At 42.0% G+C, this 21,901-nt stretch overlaps 1 protein-coding gene across 2 annotated transcripts; it reads left to right on the plus strand.

Annotated features, from left to right (window-relative positions):
• The first annotated feature begins 412 nt into the window (after window positions 1-412).
• Window positions 413-6,829, plus strand: LOC128607361 (uncharacterized). 2 transcript variants are annotated; one of them, XM_053624171.1, is made up of 7 exons: window positions 413-1,315; window positions 3,013-3,165; window positions 3,373-3,479; window positions 3,603-3,773; window positions 3,879-4,181; window positions 4,927-4,963; window positions 5,068-6,829. In XM_053624171.1, exons 4-7 carry the CDS (start codon window positions 3,740-3,742, stop codon window positions 5,156-5,158), a joined length of 465 nt encoding a protein of 154 aa, XP_053480146.1. In that variant the 5' UTR covers window positions 413-1,315; window positions 3,013-3,165; window positions 3,373-3,479; window positions 3,603-3,739; the 3' UTR covers window positions 5,159-6,829. The 2 variants fall into 2 exon arrangements, with proteins under 2 accessions (XP_053480146.1, XP_053480232.1); XM_053624257.1 differs by lacking the exon at window positions 413-1,315 and having other exon boundaries at window positions 2,366-3,165.
• The last annotated feature ends 15,072 nt before the right edge of the window (window positions 6,830-21,901 follow it).

Below are 21,901 nucleotides of genomic sequence, written 5' to 3' on the forward strand. Positions count from 1 at the left end.
ACACACACACACACAGACACACACACAGACACACACAGACACACACACAGACACACACAGACACACACAGACACACACACACACACACACACAAACACACCCCCCCCACACACACACACAAACACACACACACACAAACACACACAAACACACAAACACACACAAACACCCCCCCCACACACACACACACCTCTAGCTATACCAGTCCAACACAATTTTGTAAAGAATTCAAATTTGTATAATTTTCTATCTGATTTTTCTCAGTGGTGATGCTTCAGAGATGACTTCAAAGAGGGAATGTGTGCCCTTATTTTAAATAATTTGGGATTTCTAAAAGTTTTGCCTTTTAAAAGAACATACCATGAGAGGACATCCTTACAAAAGTAAGTAACTTTTGAACAATAAATAAATAAATACACCGCACCTCTCCTGCAACGCTCTGTATCACCACTGCGTCGCAGACCAACCGGACGCGATCAATTCAACTTCTCGAATTGTGTGGCTCTATAACTGCCTAGATCGCCTTCACGAACTCCTGCGCATGCTGCCTCGCCTGTCCCTGGTGACTAAACTGGGAAAGTATTGAGTAAAAAACATATTTGTTAATTAAATTCATTTGTGTTGTTTTTACTGTGGCAGTGATCCTCTTAGGCACTTTACAGCGTGCTAAATTCAAGCGCCCTGCGTGCAGGCTGATTTGTTACACCGAATTTCAGTGCTTCATCTGGGTTATTTTTCTAGTATTGCATCCATCCTCTTAAATGATGCTTTTCATGGCCTTAGAAGCTGATTTATTAAACAGTTAGAGTTTTTGCAGCTTCACGAAGAGCTAAATCAGATCTAAACGTGGCTAAATGGCATTAAAACAACATTAATTTGGGCGATTTCTTTATTGCTGCAACCTTCTGCCCGGCCATTGTGTTGCATGCACTTGCAAGCTGATTTGTTAAATAATTAAAGACGCATTCTGCTGCCCTTATTGATCGGCCCCAGCATTTTCGCAGACAGATCGACTTTCTTGTTGTTCTGCAATGAAATCTTTATTTCAGCCCCGTGGAAAAATCCAAGAGCGCAAGCTGCAGACGCGTCGAAGGGCATCGGATCCAGGAACGGTGCCCGCTGCCAACCCACTTATCCGAGGATCAGCTTTCAGTTTCCTCACCTCGCCGTTTCGTGGCCTTTCGCGGGGTCTCCTGATGAGATGACGGGGTCTCCTGTCATGGATGAGATGGATGAAAGCTCCTCATAAAGCGGTGGAAATCCTCCGTGTGGCAGGGTGTGGGGTCACTTCTCCTCCTCTGCAGCGTCTACGGAGGTAAACACTCCCAAATTATAGAAGGTAAATACACTCAATCCTCACTAAATCCCCGCTTAAAAGAGAGGCAGAGATCAGATAAAAAACACACCTCACCTCGGGATATAAGCAGGAGACGAGCTGTCAGATACTGTCCAGAATTATTGGCACCTTCATGAAAATATCTTATAAGACACATTGACACATTCCACTGCTATGCCGATGATACACAGCTGTATGTTTCAACAAAGCCAGACGACAGACAGCAGCTTCATAAAGTTGAGGAATGTGTCGTTGGATTCTTATTAACTTCCTTCTACTTAATTCTGACAGGACAGAAGAACTTGTACTAGGATCATATGCAGCTAGAAGTAATCTTTCTGATCTCATAGTTACTCTGGACGGTGTTTCTGTTTCATCATGTGCAGCAGTAAAAGAGCTTGGTGCCATTATTGACTCCAGTCTATCATCAACCTCTTACAATAAGAGTCACCTGATAAAACATCTTATAGCATCTACACAGTGTCTTTAATACGCAAGAGTGTGTGAGGACAGCTGATTTAATATGGAATTCGTTTTGTGCCAAAAGTATTGAACGTAACTTTTCAATAAAAAATTTAACCCGGTCCTCAAATGAACAGCGTTCTTAGTTAACGGTTTTCTAAGCTTCGTTTCCGCTAATCACGGTTCATGAATGCGCTGCCAGAGTTTTCGTTTGAACTTTTCACACAGGTTAACGTTCGCCTTTCTGCCACAAACCTCAAGCGTGGGCGGGGCTTAACAGCGATTTACTCTCATTCGCTAGTGAGATTTGGATCGACAGTTGATGATGATGATGATGATGATGATGATGACGATGTCATAGAAAAAAATAGCCGTATGAAACTACCCAAACGTCAAATATTAATTACGAACTAATAAACTGACTCGGTAAGAAAGTCATTTCCACTATACAGTACAAACACTATAACGATACAGTGAACCGCACCTAGAACGCTCTACTTCTACTAGCCAATGAGAGTAAATCAGTGTGAAGCCCCGCCCACATGTGAGATTTGTGCCAGAAAGGCGAACGTAAACGACAACTCTGGCAGCGCGCTCATAAACCACGATTAGCGAAAACGAAGCTTGGAAAACCAAATGTGCCGTAGGCTAGCAAGGTTAGTTCATTAAATTCAAGTTCAAAGCAAGGTACAATCATGAGGGAATGGAAGATTTTCAGTAGTGATGTGTTTCCCATTAACTATTTTACATTAGCGCACAACAATTAAGCCACTTTAGCCAACATTATAAATGTTCAGATGAAGAACAGTGTTGCCAGATTGGTTTGTTTTCCAGCCCAGTAATTGTTCAAAATCCACACAAAATTATATATAATAAATTCCCAAATATTATCTATAATAAACGATACAAATTCATTCATAACAAGAACATTACTGTGGCTCATGACAATTTTTCAATATGCCACTAATTCAAGTGTTCTTTCAGAGGCTATAGAGGAGGCTACGTTATACAGTGCAGCCGTAAAATTATTTTCCATTTCTGTCCTTTACCTTAAAATGACAAAATTCCACCTGCCCAAGTTCATTTCACCCCACACAGTTCAACCCAAAACCAGCCAATCGGGTGGGAAAATGCCCAATCTGGCAACACTGATGAAGCGAACACTGATGTAAAATGTAAGGTGTTTAATGAGGAATAGTTTTTTCTCTCATCAGGTCCTTCAAATTTGCCTGCTGTTTATTCTAACCTCTGACCAACATTATATCTGCTTTGGAAGCCTGTCCACCAAACAAATAAAAAAAAAAAAAAAAAAAGTGGTGTGACTGGATAGAAATGTTGGGCATATGATTGATTCTGCCCGTATTGCAGTAAGTAAGAAAGCTCATATTTTATAAGTTAGTGTTAAGTGATGTGAAACTGAAAGCCCGTGTTTTTCACATACTGAATGTCAGACTAGTACCAATATGACCTGGCCTTTACAAACATAGTCTTATTTCATACATGGAGGAATCCATCTTTACCTCTATGTTGTGCTAAAGAGAAACAATAAGTTGTGTTCTCTGTCACATATTAAGAAAGTCATGATGGCAATGGCAGAAACTGCAGGAGTACCTCTGGCCTTATCTGAAACTGTATACAGTCCAAGAGTAATATTTCTTCTAAAAGAATCTTAATGAAACAGGTTACGGCTCATTTTATTGCATTGTACTCCATTAAATTCCCTTAAAATAAAATTGCTATATACAGTACTGATGTGATTCAGTGGGTTTAACTAACGTGTGAAAACTGCTTTTGTTCATTTCAGGTGTGGAAACTTGAGGCTGTAGGGCACAAGCCCATTTTATTTATTGGCAAACACGATAAAAGGGCTTCGAATAAGTGGGTTGCAGATATTATTATCCATCTGCACCCCACGCCTGGTACAAGAAATTTTTGGAGAAGATGCAGAGGGCTTATGAATTTATCTTGACAAAAGGTCATTTTTTTCAGAAATAATGATTATTTTAATTACATGTTTATTTCTTTGTTAATATGTAGAGATTTGAAAGGAAAGTAAACTTGTATTATACAACCTCCACAGGGCAAAAGCCGGAGAGCCTCGCCGTGGAGCAGCCGGAGAGCCTCGCCGTGGAGCAGCCGGAGAGCCTCGCCATGGAGCAGCCGGAGAGTCTCGCCGAGAAGCAGTCAGAGAGCCTCACCATTGAGCAGCCGGAGAGCCTCGCCGTGGAGCAGCAGGAGAGCATTGCTGTGGAGCAGCTGGAGAGTCCCACAGAGGAGCAGCCGGAGAGCCTCACCATTGAGCAGCCGGAGAGCCTCGCCACTGAGCAGCCGAAGAGCCTCGCCGTGGAGCAACCGGAGAGCCTCACCGTGGAGTCCGGAGACTGTATTTACACTCAACCTTGTTCCTCTGTCTTCCCCACTCTCTCCAACCTCCTTCCTTTACTACTTTAATAGCTATTCTTCCTCCACATTTTCCCCCTCCTCCACCTCCACTGCCATGCTCTAAGTCTTTGTGACAAAGGAAAAAAAGGGTCACTTTTGTTTTGCATGGTCCATCTTACTCCACAATATTAATACATTTGCTGTCAGACAAAGTTCAGACTTCAGGTCAGCTGGGTTCCTTCAGGTAACCAGGTCATTGGTAGCCAGTTCACAGTATTTTGTTATTTGGTTATTTAGCTGTGTTTTGGTGTCCAATGTCAATCCCTGACTTAAGCTAAGAGGACTTTGGGAAACCCAGCACAGTAGATTTTTGCTTGATTGACAAATTCACTTTGACACGAATGGAAAGGACTACAGATCACCTCACATGTGAAATCATAAATATGGACTCGTGTGACTCAGCTAAAAAGCATGGCATTCATGACTCAATAAACTTCCCTTGTCTTTTCATCATTTAACGTTGCTGAAAATGTGGCAGGCAGAAGGTTTTACTGTTTGATAAAATAACCGTGGAACAGATAAGTGATGTAAAACGTCTTTTATTAGGCTGCTTGCTTGTCTCAGTGATTGATTATGAACTTCCAAAGATAATAAAACATATGTTATGCCCGATCCAGTGATTTGCTTAAACACTTAAAATAATGATTACTTGTGTGTGTGTGTGTGTGTGTGTGTGTATGGGAAAGCCGGATTTGAAGTTCACTGGTTGCCTTGCACAGTGTGGTAAGTCATATTTTATTAACTATTTAATTCCATTGCAATGCAAATTAGTCCATTCCATGACCAATACGATGTAGGCAACGTTCAACTGGTGTCGTACTTGTCAGTGATGTCTGTAGCAAGAGAAAGCTCCCTGGTCCTGTAGCTGATCTCGGCAGCAAGTCGTCCTCTGAGGTAGGCTGTAGTAAACTGAAGTGAGGTCGATGGTCAGTACTCAGAAGGAAACAGCGGTGAGGTGGAGGCATCTGGAAGAGCTAGATCCGGCGAGCAGGCCCTTGAGGCTTCGGGACGTGCATCCCGACGATGAGAGAGAAAACAAACAGAAAGGTATTGGTGTGGCTGCCGTTCACTTTAAAGAAGAGTTATAGTGTGTAAAGAGTTGTTTCTTTTTGTTCCAGCAGATTGTGCAGCCTAGCTGTGAATGGCTGAAAATATAAGTATTCAGTCCGGACGTAAAGTGAGAGAGTGCGTCTGAATTCGGAATGCTTGGAAGACTATTACGTAATTTTGGAGACAGATAGGAGAATGATCTACCTCCTTGTGTGGGTTTAGAACATTCTATTAGTACGAGCCCAGAATTTTGTGATTGAAGCAGACACAATGGATTGTAATAATGAGGAGCTGGACCATTTAGTGCTTTCTAAGTAATTCGCAGAATTTTAAAATTAGTTGACAGGCAGCCAGTGTATTGACAACAAAATGGGGCGGAAGTGATCATATTCTCTGTTCCTAGCGGCTACATTTTGAACTAGCTGAAGCTTATTTACTGAGCCTGCAGGACATCCATCCAGTAATGCATTACAATGATAGCAGTGATTCATACACACAATTCGATTCATTCTTCAGCATCTCAAACACTAAGCATGTCTCATAATTCAGCAGTATTTCTAAGACGGAGCATGCTGTTGGACATATGCTGGAAATGTGATTTTCAAACCACGGGTCGCAGTCAAAACATAAAGATCTGAGTTCCGGACCGCTGTGGACGACGTAACAATACATCCATTCAAAGAGAGTCAAATTAATAACCTTGCATCTCATTTAGGGAGGTTTTTGGACCAATAATTAACAGCTCTGTTTTGCCAGAGTTGATTAAATACTGTAGGATGGTGCTGGAGTTTGTTCCAGCGGCGTCTCGCAGTGAAGATGAGAGCAGTGTGTAGAAGTGCCAGATCTGCTTGGAACACAACAGGAAAACATGCTGAAATTTCAAAACTTCTTCCACTTCTGCACGTCATCGCCCATTTCCAACTAGCCCAAGTGTGTTTTTTTTTTGTTTTGTTTTTTTAAATAGTTCAGTTAGCTTAACGAATAATGACAATTTAATCCCTCGGCTCATCAGAAACATTTTGAAATGTACAGGAACTGCATGGAAAATCGCAGTATTAAAAGTAACTAGTAACTAAAGCTTCCAGACAATTGTAGTTTAGTAAAAAGGACAATATTTCCCTCTGAGATGCCGTGTAGAAGTATAAAACTGTGTAAAATGGAAATACGCCAGTTTCAGTACGTCCAAGTACGTCCAATTTGTACTTAAGTAAATAATCGAGTAAATGTACTCGGTTACATTCCACCACTGGAGTTAGACAGGGTTGATGCCACTTTAACAAGCAACATCTTTGCTCTGGGTTTTAATGACATCATGTGCACTTGTGATACTTTACAGTGGCAAAACCTGGGATGACACATGGGAGCCTGCCAGCCAATTTCACAGCAAGTCCCCACATCAACCAGCTTTCAGCACGACAGCCTAGTCACCGTAAACACCTGGACTCGTCAAGCACCCTTCACTTCAGTTTATTTTGGAGTGTTCTTTTTTAATTATTATTGTTTTTGCTTGCTGTTCTTCGGTAAAGTTTTTACACAGTACCCAGTGTCTTTTAGTGTTCCTTTTCTGAAAGTTGTCTTCTTAAAAACCGTTTGCGTTTGTCGTGAAGTGCACAACAGCCAGGTAGTGCACCACGGAGAGATCATAAGGGAGAGAGTTAGTGCGGTTTGTCATAATGGCATCCCTAAAGGCATTATATTTTTTAAAAAATTTTTGCAGTGAGGTTTTGCAGTACACAGATGTACTCTCTTCATCATGGACAACAAAGTGTGTTGAGCCACATTTATATCTGAATACAGTAATATTTGGCATAAACGGTGTAAAATAAGTAACAGGGCCAAGCAACAGATGGTGCACAAGTCAAAATTCACACAATACAAAGAATCACAATATCAAAAGACAATAATAGCGCATTATTGTCACAAGAGTCATTAATAGGACTAGAAAGTGTTTATGTAAAAGAAGCATGGTAAGTAATTACATCTTTTTTTTTTTGTTGTTGTTGTTGTTTTATAAAATTATGAAATTAAACAAAATCATAAGATGGTATGGAGTACAATTGTTTATTTTCCAAAACACCATATACAACATTTTATTGTAGAATACAGCATACGGACAGATAAAGTAGTATAAAGACAAATGAGATTCAAGAGAAATTAAAAGGGACATCAAAAGTGTTAACACCTTTCTGACGACGTTTACACGGACGGCAGTAATCTAATTATTGACCTTATTCTGAATAAGACGATATTGTGATTAAGGTGTTTACACGAGTCGCTTTTAGAATACTCCTTTCCATTTCCCGTTATATAGAGGATATAGATGATATAGAATATAGAGCGATTAACATCACACGTCATTACGTCCCCACGTCACGCCGTCCGACGTTCCTCCAGAACTTCACGTATCGACGTACAGATGGTCTTCGTTATGGGACCGTATACAGTTCTTGGTGTTTCGTTTTTAATTTTACGAACGCTTCAAGTGCGGTTAATTATTTGTCGTGCTGTACGTGCTAATAGACGACTGCTTGAAGCCGTGGGCTGCGTCCCAAACCGCGTACTTACCGTCTATATTGCAGCCGAGAGACATGTATTCGCCTACTATATAGCAGGTAAGTACGCGGTTTGGGACGCAGCCGTGCTCTCTTGTTTGCCGTAAAACGGTCGAGCGCTGCCGTGTGTGTACGTGTCCTGTCTCACAATGCGGTGAAAACTCCCACACGACGTTAATAGTGTGATTAAGGTGTGTACGTGTCTGTAACGCACGTCGATAACGCGACTAAAACAGGAACACTCCACACGTCTTAATTCCATTCGTGTTTACTTCGAGTGTGACTTTAATCGGATTAAGGTCGTCAATAATCGCTGTTTACATGCTAGTTTCTTAATCAGAGTATCGTCTTAATCGGGGTGATATCGGATTATCGTTGTCCATGTAGCTGATGGATGAAGCTACACAATTGAGTGGTGAAATGTATTGTTATACAGCACCTACAATTCAACTTAGGAACAGAAGATATGTTGTTACTGCACTTCTTTTCTAGTCCTAACACTCCAGGTTCCCCTGTGATTCATACATCCTTACATTATCACTACTCATGCAACTCAAGATTATTTGTTGTTGTTGTTGTTGGTTGAGGTGGAGCTCATTTTTTAACTATTTGGTACACAACTGCAGCCAATGACCGCTTTCACTGTGGATTAATCTGCTAATTATTTTCTCCATCAATAAAGTGATTGTTCGGATGGTAAGAATTGTGGAAATAGTGAGAAATGCAGTCGCAATTACACAAACGATACCTTTATAAAATCCGTGAACCTCGAAACTGTTAAAAATACCTGCTGGAACCATGAAATGTTTTTACATGAAAATGACTTAAATGATCGGCAAGTTAGCTGCCAATTAATTTTCTGCCAATTAACAAACTGTTTCGGCTGTACTTATGCCGTTCAGTAGTTTCTTTTACAACAAAACGTCCTATTTTATAAGCTCTCCGTGTGCTGTCAAGTTCAGTAAAAAGTTAGGTTTTTTTCTCTCTCTCTGAATTGCTGTGGAGGACAAATAGGATTTAAGAGAAGAAACGAGTCATGTAGAGTACAAGTACGTCAAATCTAAACTCAAGTACAGTACTTTAATTAATGCACTTGATTTCCACCAGTGATTGGTTGTAGAGGCATGCATACATACATGGTTAAATTTATATGGTGTTGAAAAGCCGATTTTATTACCTGCTTTATATTCAGAGTTAGGGCCATTGTCCAGAAGAATGAAAGGCGTCACAGTCCTGTGGATTACAATCACTGTCGTATTCATCAGCTGAAGCATTGTACAAGAGGTTGATGTTTTCAGATCCAGACACCACTTGCAGGTAACAGTCTCTTGCTTGCGCCTTCATTTCTCTGATTTCATGTCGCTTTCTGAGGATGATGCTCTGCAGACCTTTCGAACCCTCTTCACTTAGGCCACAGGTTACACAATAACGTTAAGCCTGCCATAGAAAGTTTATCAACAGTCATCATTGCCGTGTATATTTATTAGGGCTGTCTCCTAATAGTCAAAAAAATGTTAGTCGGTCAGAAGAGTCATAGTCGACCAAATTTTGATCGGTTGTGTGATTGCAGGAAAGAACACACAAGTCCACAGGACAGAGATTATTGATTACACGGCTGGTTCCTGCGGTTATTAGACAGTAATTACTTATGTCGGGACAGAAATTCAAAAGCATTGGAGCATTGCGAGAGCGGCAAGGACAACCCCAAGAAAGCAACACTGCCAACTTGCAGCTACCAGTTGGAGAGAGGTTCAGGCCAAGTGTAATGATGACTTATAGAACTACAGCCACTTATGGTTCAATAAAATGTGTTCATTACTAGGCTACTTGTTACTTCAATGATTACAGAGGACATGTCCTATATGTACTTATGCACTTTAGTAGACTTTAGTTAATCGATCAGACCCATACTAACAGTAAAATAAAAATATCCCAGCATTCTTTCTCAGCCCAGGAACTCAAAGCATTTTCTGAGTAGAGTTTCCATTAAGATCTTTGTTGGGGGGAACCCTAATGTTTATGCCATATATTACAAATACATACTGTTCATTGTCTCACTAAAAGACAAGCAGGACAGCTCTCTTCAGGTATCAGCACGATTTGAAAGATTTCCAATGGTAGTCCATCTCTGCATCTTTCGTATTTAGTAGAGCTCCTTTTGCTGTTATGACCTGCTGCAAACGAGATGCAGATCTTCCAGCAGCGTTCCTGAGGAATCTTCTCCCGTTCCTCATGAGCAATGGCCTTCAGGTCAGTAATATTCTTGGGTTTGTGTGCTGCAACCGTCTTCTTCACATCCCACCAGAGATTTTCTACGGGGTTCAAGTCAGGTGATTGTGATGGCCCTGTAGAATCTTCCAGGACTTCTTCTGTAACCAAGCCTTGGTGGAATTTGAGGTACGCTTGAGATCATTGTCCTGTTGGAAGGTCCAATGACGCCCAAGCTTCAGCTTCCTCACAGACTGCATGATGTTTTCTCCTAGGATTTCCTCATACTTCACTGAATCCATCTCGCCTTCCACACGCTGCAGGTTTCCAGTGCCAGAGGATACAAAGCAGCCGCAGAGCATCACCGAGCCTCCGCCATGCTCGACTGTGGACAGAGTGTTCTTTCTTCATTCTTCTTCCTCCAGACATACCGCTGATCCATCGTGCTGAAAAGTTCCAGTTTTGTTTCATCGCTCCACAGAACAGAATCCCAAAACTTCTGTGGATTATTTATATGATTCTGAGCGACTTTTCTTGTGCTTTTGGGTCAGTAGTGGTGAACGTCTTGGAGTTCTGGCATGGAAACCTTCTGCGTTTAGTACGCGCCTTACTGTACTCACTGAAACCTCAGTGCCTGTTACACCAAGACTCGCTGCAGGTCTTTTACAGTCACTTGATACAATGACAGTCATTAATTTAAAGGGAACCCCCCCCCCCCCCAAACTTTAAATAAATAAATAAATGATTAATCAAAAACAATCATAGCATATTATATATATTTATCAACATCAACCAGCCGCCGATAAAAATCCATTATCCAGCATGCATCACCTCTAATCAAATCAGTGACACTCACCCATGACCAGAAAACACTTAAACTGCTTACTACTGTTGCACGCACCGTGGAGTGTTGTTAAACTCACCGCTGAATACTGTTGCCTATGAACGCTGTTTTGCGCAGAGGACACTTTGAAATCAGACTGCGAGGGATTTATTTATTTTTTTTACATCAAAAACCAATTGGAGGGCCAGATAAGGATGATCTGCGGGCTGCCATTAGACTAGCCCTGGCAGAGTTCATTTACTGTAGCCTATTCCTTTTTATTCCTGTTCTTAGTTCTACAGAGGTCTATCGGACTACCCTGCATGTTGGCATCATTTGCAAACGGGGTGCCCAGTGCTTTAAAAAGTGATGCCCAGGGGTCCTGACCAAGCGTCCATATGAGACGAGTTGCGAGTGAGAACGAGTTAGTTTGGGGCGTTTCGTTGTATCCGCTCCCTCTTTTTCACCGAATACAGTGCTAGTGTTGAACAAATCTGTAGCTCCCGTGAGGCTTGGTAAAGTTCAGCAGCTGCATTTGCTCGGATTTGCTCAGGAAGAGCTTCTTCACAAACAGCTTTTTGGTATGGATATGGTGACTGATAGCTGATTTGGACATTTTGCAAACCCCAAGAATCAGCTAAACTCTCTATATATAATTCTGATATTGGGACACAATCTCCTTTGTCTTCCTCCCTGGATAACAAAATGATGTGTGCACCGTCACATACATTACCTCACGAATACAAATTTGAGGTTACCGAGAGCAAATTAAACTGATAAAGATGCCCACCCCCAGCACCACCATCATCCCCCCAGAGACGGTGCTCATTAATGTGTGAATTAACGATAAATACCGTACTGGTGTCAATAATCTTGTCACGTGATTTAGAGAGAATATGTTATGATTTAAGAAAAAGGAACTTGAGGGTAGTTTCACCAACTGTCTGAGGGGAAAATATGCTGCACATTCTTGTGTCGGGGTGCCGATACTTACGGAGTTGAACGTAGATGGACAGATAATCTGTCCAAAAGATATAAATACACAGGGAATAGAGATAGATCAGGTAAAAATGCAGACAGGCAGCTGAGACGAGTGCAGAGGTGCAGACTGAACTCAGAGACTACGCACACACACACACACACACACACACACACACACACACACACACACACACACACTACCTTGGGAGATACTCTGCCGCAGTGTCTGTGGTGACTTGATGGTACAGAGAGAGATGAAAGATAACGTCATGTTATTACCCACATCTCTCTCTCTCTCTCTCTCTCTCTCACACACACACACACACACACACACACACACACCCTCGCCCTCACATACTCTCTCTGGTCTCTCGTCCTCACTTGGCTGCTCTCAGTGTGCTGCAGGTGGTGTGTGCGTGTGTGTGAACAGGTGAGTGACTGAATGAGCTTTGTTCCTCAGGCCCCTCACTCTGAAGTCCAGAGAGATAAAAGAAAACGCAGTGATTTTACCTCCCTCTCTCTCTCGCTCTCTCTCGCTCTCTCTCGCTCTCTCTGGGTCTCACTCTCCCACCTCACTCCCCGCCCAGCGCTCCCTCTTTCCCTCCCGCCCGCCGTCTCTCTCCTTCAGTCTTTCTCAGTGCCTCAGGCCTTTGTGTATCCCAAAGGTTTCCAGAGTCATAAACCTGTCCATCTCCATATGATAGTCCCCCTCCGTGTCTCTCTCGCCTTCCCCGCACCAGGTGTTCTCATCGCTCTATTTTTATCAGTCAGATCCTCCTGCACTTCTTCTCTCCCAGTCACATGCACCGAGGATCTAATGCTCACCACATACACACACACACACACACACACACACACACACACATACACACACACACACACACACATACACACACACACACACAGAAAGAGAGACTCTGAGGTCACACCCTGCTGATTTAACACAACACATGATAAAAATGCTCATCTTTGTTTTTATTCCTTACAGGATGTACAGCCTTGTTCTCCTGGAAAATTTCATAAGCCACACCCATGATCAGGTGCAGTATTCACGTCTCCTTTTCAGGACATTGGCCTTGATTTCTGCAGGTGGGCGTGTCTTAGGGGTATATGGGTGTGTCTTGATGGTGGGTGGGCATGTCTGAAGGAACAGAGGGGCATGTCTTTGAGGGAACAGGGGGCGTGTCTGAGGGCTGGGTGGGTTTGTCTCTGAGGGAAAAGAGGGGCGTGTCTCTGAGGGATAGAGGGGAGGGTCTGAGGGTTGGGTAGAGAGATGGGTATGTACAAGAAAGAACGTGATGGGCTTGTCACTGAGGTAACATGATGGGCGTGTCTCAGGGTTTATGAGCATGACTCCGAGGTGTGTCCCTAAAGGGATAGATGGGGATGTCCGAAAGGGAGATGGACATGTAGCTGAAGGTGTGGGTGTGTCTCCAAGGACACAGAAGGGCATCTCTCCAATGGGATCGTATGGGCATTTCTCGGAGAGATCAGGTGGGTAGAGATCTCTGGGAAGACAAATGGGCGTATCAGAGAGGACGAATGACTTATAATTTCCTTTTTTAGACATCCTGAAATGTCAGCCATGTTAGTTGTATTGTCCATGTTGCTAAACTCATACGAACGCGTACGAAGGAACAACTTCCTTCCTCCTCCTTAAAGACGTCCATATATGGACTCAAAGGCACACTGACAAATCCCATCTCTACCCTTTAAAGACACGCCCACATTTCCATATACGGACGTCTATAGTGTGTAACCACTGCCAAAAACATGTGAAGAGTTTGTAGAGAATTGACCAGTTCGGCACTGATTAAACATCAGACGCAGCCAGTGCTGTCTCTGCTTTTATCTGCACTGTCACAGCTGATGTATGGATTTTCAATCTCTAAAAATAAAAGCAGAGGCTCATCACAGCAGAGTTTGGGGACAGTGCTGAGGAGGACAGCGGCTGCGTTCACAACTGGGTTGACGTTTTGGGTTTGAAGGATCGATGAAACCGAAACCTCACAGAGACTCCTGAAATATCTACGGTGTGTGTTTCACGCGCAACAATCGCACAACACACACAAAGACCCATTACTGTAGAGTACTTATTAAAGCTACAGTAATTAATACATGAATACTCTTGCTAATCTAGAATATGAACTAAGGACAATAAAGTAATTATTATTATTATTATTATTGTTCTTGTTGTTATTATTATTATTACTTTTTATCATCTGAAAATGAGATGGCGAATATGTTATTAATCTGTATTTGTTTATGGATTGTGTATGTAGGTTTATTGATCTGTTTGCACATTTCCTAATTTATTTTAGATTTTTTTTTATACAGGACCACACAGGAGAGCTGTATCTGCATCACTCCATATAAAAACACACAAGGCCGTCAATGCTGAAAGGTTTATGAGGAGGGAAAAAAAAAAAAAGAAAAAGTAAAGTGCGTTTGAAAGAGAGGTCAATGTTGCTCAGGAGCAGCATAAAAACCCACCTGTCCCACTTTAATATGAGACAGAATTAAAATAGAAGCCTCGCTGCACATGTACAGACGCACTGCGCATGCAACCAGAGCTTAAAACCTCATTAGCAAGCGAAGCTAAAATGGTGCGCTACATTCAGCTTCCAGAACACTTGAAACACCTCTGAACCTGAATGTTTAAATGACTCATGCCAGCTGCTTCACTCGTTTAGTCTGGTTTCAAATACATCACGCTATTGTCTGTTCCAAACATAACCCTCTGAGCCACCAGGGGGATGCTTTTGGATCTGCCTGTGAACGCTGACTTCGTTTACACGGACGGAAGTAATCTAATTATTGCTCTTATTCTGAATAAGACGATATTGTGATTAAGGTGTTTACATGAGTCGCTTTTAGAATATTCCTTTCATGTACAGGTTTTACGTCTTATAGAACATAGAGTGATTAATGGTACACGTCATTACGTCCCCACGCCACACCGTCCCACGTTCCCTCCAGAATTTCATGTATCGACGTACAGATGGTCTTCGTTATGGGACCGTATACAGTTCTGGGTGCTTCATTTTTAATTTTACGAACGCTTCAAGTGCGGTTAATTATTTGTCGTGCTGTACGTGCAAATAGACGACTGCTTGAAGCCGTGGGCTGCGTCCCAAACCGCGTACTTACCGTCTATATAGTAGATGAGACACATGTATTTCGCCTACTATATACTGTAGTAGGCAAGTACGTGGTTTGGGACGCAACCGTGCTCTGTTGTTTGCCGTCAAACGGTCGAGCGCTGCCGTGTGTGTACGTGTCCTGTCGCACAATACGGTGAAAACTCTCACACGACGTTAATAGTGTGATTAAGGTGTGTACGTGTCTGTAACGCACGTCCATAATGCGACTAAAACAGGAATACTCCACACGTCTTAATTCCATTCGTGTTTACTTCGAGTGTGACTTTAATCGGATTAAGGTCGTCAATAATCGCTGTTTACATGCTAGTTTCTTAATCAGACTATCGTCTCAATCGGGTTCGTATCGGATTATCGTTGTCCGTGGAAACGTACTGAATGTGACCTTTACAGTAAACCCAGTGGTTTGGATACGGTTAACTACAGGACAGTTATGGGTTCTGAGCATTTGGATTACACACATTTAAGCAGTAATACTGTATAATCCCTCTGAACGTCGGAGATTTCCTCCAGCGCCACTCTCATTTACATTCACATTACCGCTCCACCGGACGGACTTGATGGTTATAATAACTTTAAATAACTGCTGTGCCTTATGAAGGAGAACCACAGATGTTGAGCCAGCGATTGTTATTTTATTGCCAAGAATAAATATTTCATTACTCTTAAAAGATACCATTAAGTCATACTGTTAAGTACTCATTACGCCAAACGGGCCAGCAGAAAGATTCCGCGCCCGACCCATCTCTCGGTCGGTCTGCGTTTGCGCTCGATGGCGTTAGAATCCGTATACACACACGATCCACTTTATTAGGAACACCCGATCGTCAACTTCATCTAATCTAATGGTGCACAAAACTAAAAACACCGAGCGAGCGACAGTTCTGTGGGCGGAAACGCCTTGCCGATGAGAAAGGTCGGAGAAACATGGGCAGATTGTTTCAAACTGCCAGGAAGGATCACACTTTACACTCTTTACGCTGTCGTAGGAAAATAATCAACGACCGAGTGGTGTTACAGAACAAGACCGCTTCCTGAAGTGTTGTATTCCTCGTATACCACAGCGACTTCCGAGGATTACGATTTGTATTTATTAACAACTGACACCTTGTGTTGTTTTTTATCCTTTAATGGTTACATTTAATGTTACGTAACATCCATGAACCATGTTATCAGTAGCAGCTACAAACCAGCATCTCTCTTGTCCTGTTACTGAGAAACTTTAACGCTACAACTTTACCTCTGACTGTCACAAAGCGCTGACACTGGAGACTCCTTCCGTAAATGTTACACAAACACGTTTCTCCTTACAAAAAAAAAAACTCCACCAAATCAACGACCACGCGTTTTTTTAGTTTTTTTTTAAATCTGTTTATGTGGCGCGTCCGCTGTAGAGGTCCCTCTGAACGAGCTGTCGCGCTGTTACTATAGAGACGATCATGTACGGTATGTATTATAGAACAGGCGCGTTAATATAAAGCTTGTGATTTGCAGCGGCGCTACTCTCAGAATCCAACAGCACTGTGGTACGATATAAATTTCATCATATTGCATTATATAATAAATACACCGTGTATTATATATGACACACTGAGATGGACATGATGGCTTAGCTGTAAAAAATTGGACAGTTGTGGGTTTTCTTTTTTTTTTTTTAGGCAGACTACATTATTTTAGCGGGGACAAAAACATGCACAACTATTGATCTAAAGTTGTCGTAGTGGAACGCTGGAATATTTCCTCATTCCACAAGTTGATATATCGCTCGCAGAGATGGATGAGATCATTTAGCCCAGGGTTTTGTTTTGGTTTGGGTTTTTTTTTTTTCTTTCCATCTGAGCGCTCATAAACGGGGCAGGGATATTTCAGGCCGTTATTTGGCTGTATATGAACGCTAGGATCCAAACCGAGTTTGGAGGCGGCGTTTGAGCTGCGGTTCTCCGTAATCTGCTTTAGCTCAGTGTGATGTATGGGCATCTACTTCAGAAACGAGTTTACCACAAGAACGAGGGGTTGATTTCTCCTGGCATGAACGACGATGGGTCTCGAGGTGTGTGTGTGTGTGTGTGTGAAGGAGCAGTGTGTAGAGAGGGCACAGAGAAAGCAGAAATAAACAACAAAAAAAAGTGGTTTGGTTGCTAGAGACTTCAGACAACATCGTTACTGCAGAAACTGTGCAGAGAGAGAAGTATGGCTTTTTATTTGTGCTGAGAAACAGAGAGAGAGAGAGAGAGAGAGGGAGAGAGAGAGAGAGAGAGAGAGAGAGAGAGAGAAACAGAGAGAGAGAGATGAAGAAGTGAGAACGTGAGCGAGGAGATATGAGATAAAATAATTCTAAGAAAATGGAAGCCAGGGATCAAGGGGAAGCTGGGATACAGTGAAGCACAGGAAAAGAATACTCTGAATTGCATTCATGCCTTGTTCACACACAGAGTTGTATATTTTCAGTGACATTTGTTCATTTACAGCGACGGGAATGCGGAGGGAGCGTTGATCAGAAAAGTGGGCGGGGTTAGTCATGTAACGACGCTGACACGGGTTTAAATTTACGCAAACAACAGGAACTCGCTTGTTTTGCAGACGTTCCACAACATTAAAGGCGCACAGTGTGTCATTCTTTAATACATTAAAATTGTAATTGCTGTTAAATTGCTGTGGTGTAAGAGGAATAAAAAACGTCTTACTGATCTTACTGCTCACTGGGGGTTTCCTCCGGGTTCTCCAGTTTCCTCCCACTGTCCAAAAACAGGCATGTGGGTGGATTAACGATGCTAAATTGCCCTTAGGTGTGAATGTGTGTGTGTGTGTGTGTGTGTGTGTGTGTGTGTGTGTGTGTGTGTGTGTGTGGTGCCCGGCTCCAGATCCTTGACCCTGACCCAAAATAAAGCTCTTACTGAAGATGATTGAATCCCTGCTGAAAAAAACAACAACAAAAACCCCTCATAGTCTTTGTAATGGTTTTAATGGTTATAATGGGAATTGTCTTGGTTTCAATGGAAACTGTAATGGTTCCTGTGGGTCTGTACTGGTAAATTGTTGCCTTCTATTGGTGGCATGTTATGTCTAGTGGATGCCATTAAGGACCTACATCCTACTACAAAATGGAAACCATTTGGTAACAGTTTTAATGGTTAACAGCTGATGGTTTGTAATGGTATTTGTAGTGGAAACCAGTAGAATTTCTGTGATGGTTTCGATTGGGGATTTTTTCAGAAGGGATGATAAGAGGAATAACGTTGGGATGTGCCATTACAGGAGAATAATCAACAATAACAGTAACTCCACGTCATCACACCACCACACACACCAGACACCGGAAATAAGACCGTTGCAGTTTCATTTTTAGTCCTGTTTTGGTTCCTGTCAGATACCTCTTCAACATCAAGATGGAGGAAATGAAGAAGAAACTGATTTCTACTTAAGTTTCAGCTTATTGTGTAAAACAAAAACATAAAATAAAGAAATAATGCTCGGAGAAATGTCTCGGAGACCCCCTTCACACGCATTTTTTACCCTTGCATTCACACAGACAGACAGAATACCTGAAATCGATTAGCACATTAGTAGCTAATTAGCGTAAATTGTGTTGATGTCAATTACAATAAAAGTATTTAAATTTTTCATTTGGTGTAAATACGAGTTTTTGGCCATCATGCAATCGTTGCTAATTAAACGCGTCACGCAAGTAAAGTGACATGGGAAGAAAGTAGCATGTTTGCAAATATGGCCATCGCACTTGCTAGATGCTAACAGTGTAACCATGGCAACAAGTAATAAACTCAAGCTAGACTACTACCAAGAGTATATTATTGGTATATATATATATGTATATATATATATATATATATATATATATATATATATATATATATATATATATATGTAGTTGTAGGAACATTAACACTAACATTTCACAAGATGTTGCAAGAATGTTCTCTATAAGTGACAAACATGTAGAGTGAAATTTGGCTCAAAGGGTTATGCTGTGTGAATGGGGGTTAACTGGTAAGACCACACACACACACACACACACACACACACACACACACACACTGAGCCTTATTCAAAATAAATGGCTTTGTTCCGCGTTTAATCCTTTTCCATGCCGGAGAAGCTCATGAGTCATGAGAACAATTTCATTTAGAGACGATTTCACTTGGACATGCACGGCTTTAATGCTTCTGCCGCTGCGGCGCTAAGTCTCGCCGTAAGCTTTAGCCGTGACACGACGATATTTCTTAGGAATTACACTAAAAGCTTTTTTTCTGACATTCCCGATGATTAAATTTCCGTACGTGGACTCGATCCACAAATATCACGACGCTCCCGTTAGTCCACTACTATAAACTCATTACACTGATACATGACTGATCTGGATATATTATCACATATAACTTCATTCGCATCAAATAGATTAAATATGCGATAAACACATTTCCTTCCAAAACAGTTTTCCGTGACAGAAGAGTCACATGGTCCGTGTGTAAAATTTACACACACATTTACAGACACTTTACAACGAGATGATCGGCATCAGCCATAACATTAAAACCAGGTGAATAACATTGATTATTACGTCACAGCGGCACCTGTCGAGCGGTGGGATATATTAAGCAGCAAGGACCTAACTAAACGTGCGTGCAGACCGAGTACGCCCCTTCATGGTAACGGCGTGCCCTAATCGCAGTGGTCTCTTTCAGCAGGATGACGCGCCCTGACACACTGCAGAAATGGTTCAGGAACGGTTTGAGGAACATGACGAGGTGTTGACAAAAGTGAGTACACCCCTAAGTGAATTCCCGCAGTTTTCATGTTCTCCCCGTGCTGCGGGGGTTTCCTCCGGGTACTCCGGTTTCCTCCCCCAGTCCAAAGACATGCATGGTAGGCTGATCGGCGTGTCTAAAGTGTCCGTAGTGTATGAATGGGTGTGTGAGTGTGTATGTGATTGTGCCCTGTGATGTATTGGCACCCTGTCCAGGGTGTACCCTGCATTGTCCCCAATGCCCCCTGGGATAGACTCCAGGTTCCCCGTGACCCTGTAGTATAAGTGATATAGAAAATGGATGGATGGATTTCATTCCCGTTCTACAGTTATAACCTCATCTGCGGATGAAAAAACATTACTGCTGAATAGTAAAGAATGACAAGTTTACGATGTGAAATCGTCTACATCAGTCTCTGTCTCGTCATCTGAGGGAAAAGTCGCTCGCGGTGTTTAAACACGAGCCTCGTCGTCGTCTCTTCACTCCACTAATCTGTGTTCAAGCTAACATCGGTGCAGAGATGATTACTGATTCATTCATTCATTCATTCATTCATTCGTAGGGAGTCACTTCTCTGTCGTGTGTACAGAGTGTGTTTTGATGATGATGATGATGGTGTGACGGAGCAGCTTCGCGGAGGACATTTCTGATCACACGATGAACTGATTCAGATTCTGTACATCTCATTGACTACGGCATTTCATCGACTCATGATGTTTACTGTGTGGAAATCACAACTTATCCATTTATTTATTTAAACGTCTTTATTCAAACTGACAGTTTCCGCCGCTGCCTCTTTACACAGCGTGATCTTTCCAGAATGACACCGAGGAAAGACTAGAAAGTGTCCTAAATAAAAAATAAATAAATAAAAACATCTCCATATCATCTGGGAAAAATATATTGTTTTTACTTGAAACAGAGATGTCGAAGTATATTACCGGCAAATTAATAAATAAATAAATAAAAATTCAGCCACAGTGACATCTGATGGATTTTCCCAGAACACCACACGTATACTTTGGCCATCTGTTACGACTTAAAGATCTTTCCAATATAACAAAATGACCCATTGCTAGCTTTCTCTTCACATTACCTTCCGATGTTCCTATGTGTCCCCGTCCACCCTGCCATGAGGAATGATATAACGGTGTGTGAGACAATCTGGAGCCGAAACACATAATTGTGGTTGATTAAAGTGACATTTAGTCATCGTGACATCTGTTCGGAGGATTAGCGGACGAGTTCGTCTGTTTTGTCTGACCCAGAATGAAGGCTTGATATCCTCACTGAACTCATTTGCTTTGGCCTTCATGCTGAAACCTTTGAAGTTTTGAAATCAGCAATTTGCTCGTCAGCATTATCCCTTCTTTATCGGCTTTTTCTTTCCTCTTTCATAAGTCATATTTCAGTGATGTTTTGATCCTCGACCATCAAAGCTGCCGGCTACGTTACGGCTTAAGTTTACACCGATTCTATTTATTTTTTCCCCCTCTACTCTTTCATTCATCACTCCGTCTTTGCATGGAAACCGAGTGATCTTGATATTTTCTGAAGTCTGGAACTTATTAGAAGGAATCGATTCACATTTACCCACAGCGTCTAAATGAATTTGATACCCAGAAAACTTGTAGGAAAGATTTAACAAGTCGAACCCAAAGCCCAGAATGCCATTTCATACCAACTGCACTCATCGATGGGATGCTGCGCTTCAATCTTTCATCCCTCCATCATCCCATGGAAACCCATTGATTTTGCTCTACACATTGAATTTTAAAGCTATTACGGCTAAATCTGATAGCGTCGAACCCAAAGGAACGCCGCTGCCATTCGGACTGAGATTACTCCTCGATCTAACCGTGTTATCCTCTCGTACATCCCTCCGTCATCCCCGAGTCTTTTTCCAGCGGTGGTATTTTTAGCTTCACGCACCAAATCTGGTGGACGGATTAAACTGCTGACACAAACTGAATACGATAACCGCATTTCATGCTAATAGCAGTCATTCAGCAAACTCCACTATTCTTTATTCCATCCTCCAGTAGAAACCCAATGATTTCACTCTACTCGCTCAATTTGTCAGAAATAAACACCAAATCTGATCTAACTGCTGACACACAGCT

This window comes from Ictalurus furcatus, chromosome 1, assembly GCF_023375685.1.
Source record: "Ictalurus furcatus strain D&B chromosome 1, Billie_1.0, whole genome shotgun sequence".
Classification (NCBI taxonomy): domain Eukaryota; kingdom Metazoa; phylum Chordata; class Actinopteri; order Siluriformes; family Ictaluridae; genus Ictalurus; species Ictalurus furcatus.

Coding starts and splice junctions, on each gene's coding strand:
- LOC128607361 (XM_053624171.1), top strand. CDS start 3,740: ATGCAGAGGGCTTATGAATTTATCTTGACAAAAG. Junction 3,774..3,878: donor TGAATTTATCTTGACAAAAG/GTCATTTTTTTC, acceptor CAACCTCCACAG/GGCAAAAGCCGGAGAGCCTC. Junction 4,964..5,067: donor TGGTTGCCTTGCACAGTGTG/GTAAGTCATATT, acceptor CGTACTTGTCAG/TGATGTCTGTAGCAAGAGAA.